The sequence below is a fragment of the Belonocnema kinseyi genome, chromosome 5 (genome assembly GCF_010883055.1).
Source record: "Belonocnema kinseyi isolate 2016_QV_RU_SX_M_011 chromosome 5, B_treatae_v1, whole genome shotgun sequence".
NCBI classification, from domain to species: domain Eukaryota; kingdom Metazoa; phylum Arthropoda; class Insecta; order Hymenoptera; family Cynipidae; genus Belonocnema; species Belonocnema kinseyi.
The window spans coordinates 127,171,831-127,174,044 of NC_046661.1; the positions used below are offsets into that span (position 1 = coordinate 127,171,831).

The following is a 2,214-nucleotide window of genomic DNA, read 5'->3' on the forward strand; positions in this document are numbered from 1 at the left end:
ATATATAAAATATAGAAGTTTCCGACGATTTTAAAACATTAAAAAATAATTTAAAATTTGAAAAAATTATTAAAAATAAAAACAAAGGGGCCACTGGAAAATTCAGAAAAGTATTATATAGTATTGCCGAATTGGAAAAATTCCGATAATAAATAATTTCCCAAATAAAAATTTTCGACACTGAAAAATGTCAGAAATTTTATAATGTCAGCAGTTTAATGTAATATTTTTTTTCTCGAGATTTTCCCAATGTCGGCAATCTTACTTTTGGAAGTTTTTTCTTCGTCCCAAATTAAAATTTAGATTTGTGAAAATTAAAAAAAAAATGTTGAATGTTGAAGCTTTTAAAAAATGTTGAGTTAGAGAATTTTGAAAAAGATTTCCAAAGCTCTTATGAAAGAAGCTCAACAATTTTAAGACGCTGGATTTAATTTTGCAGGGTTTTTAAAATCTCAGAAGAAGTTCGAATCATTTTTAAAGATCTAGACATTTTTAAGTGATGAAAAAATAAATTAAAGTTTGAAAAGAGTTCGGGACGACTAAAAAATCTCAAAAAATAAAATTCCCAAAACTGTAAAATTCATAAAATAGAAAATTCTCGAAAAATAATATTCACGAGTAATAAAATTGCCGAAAAATAGAAATTGGAAAATTTCTGAATAATAAAATTCACGACAATTTATAATATTACCGAATTGGAAATTTTATGACTTGTCCCGATTTCTACAAATTATAAAATCTCCAAATTGAAAAATTTCCAAAATTCGGGAATTTTATTATTCGAGAATTTTCTAATTCGGTATTTTTATATATACTTATAAAAAATTGTAATTATTTAATTTCTTGAATTTTGCAATTCGGTAATTTTCTTTCGCGTGTTTGATTATTCGAAAATTTTATTATTTGAGAATTTTATTATTCGGAAATTTTCCAAATCAGGCTTTTTATTTTTCTGCAATTTTATTATTCGCAAATTTTATTATTCGGGAATTTTCTAATTCGGTAATTTTAAAATGTCGGTAATTTTATTTGTCAAGATTTTTCAGTTGTCCCGACTTTTTTGTGCCTATTAAAAAGATTAGAAGCTTGAAGAATTTTGAAAGGTAAGATTTAAATGCAATTTTTTTAATTAAAAATTTTTCAAAAATTTAAGGAACAATTTGAGTGTGATTAGGAAAAACTGAAGCCCTTAAAAAACGGAAGTGAGATCATTTCCCTCGATAGTGAAAGTTTAAATTGCAGAGGTAAATAGAAAATTAGCATATAATCGTCGAGAGAGAAAAAGAAAAAAAATTGTATACTAGAAGGATTAAGCGTAACCTGTTACCATCAGCATCCGAGCGTAAAGGAAATAATCTAATTTCCGGGTTCGATTTCAGATTGACCGTCGAGGTACGCTTTGGATAATTTCCGACAGAATGCCGATTTTTTTGATGTCAACCCTAAATTACACTGACATCAACTTCAGAATATTGACCGTTCCAGTTCAAGACGCAATTGCCGGCACAGTATGCGACTCATCGCCATACAGATATGTCAATAACCACATCTGGTGGAATCGATGAAGGAAATCTCTTCCCAACTTGAAAGGTTTTCTAAAAATTAAACCCAACTCGTTATAGTGATAAGAAATCTTAAAAATATGTTAATTTTTTCAGTATTTATTTATTTAAAATTAGTGCTTTTAGTTTCACGCCAGACTCATTTTATAATTTGCGGCGATTATTTTATTGACATTAAATTATTTCATAGTTGAAATTAAAAATTTGGATATGAAATTATGGTACAACTGAGTATTAATCAAAAAAATGTAAAGAAAATTTCGAAAAGAATAAAAATTGTGTTTTTTAAAAAAACGTATCTCACCTAGTGAGACATTATTTAAGTCTTTGAAACTTCCCTCTCCCTTATTTCCTTTACTCATTATTCTAATTAAATCCACAGAAAATAACTATCAATAAATGATCATTTGAATTTAAAATGATTTAATTGTGTTTTTAAAGAATAATTTACTGAAAATATAGATTAACATTTTGAGGGTGAAATTTAGTACATTTTTATAAATTTATAGTAATTTTTAAAATTTTATAATCTTTAATTTTTAGACTTTAGTTTTTAATTTTTAATTTTTAATTTTTAATTTTTAATTTTTAATTTTTAATTTTTAATTTTTAATTTTTAATTTTTAATTTTTAATTTTTAATTTTTAATTTC

General features: G+C 24.9%; 1 protein-coding gene across 2 annotated transcripts in view; it reads left to right on the forward strand.

Moving 5' to 3' along the window:
- Positions 1–1,789, forward strand: part of LOC117173275 (protein yellow-like) — a 46,996-nt gene extending 45,207 nt beyond the window's left edge. For both annotated transcript variants that reach the window (XM_033361749.1, XM_033361750.1), the window contains exon 7: positions 1,380–1,789. In XM_033361749.1, coding sequence (XP_033217640.1) covers positions 1,380–1,565 — 186 coding nt within the window. In that variant the 3' untranslated portion in view covers positions 1,566–1,789. The remainder of the gene's footprint in view (positions 1–1,379) is intronic.
- The last annotated feature ends 425 nt before the right edge of the window (positions 1,790–2,214 follow it).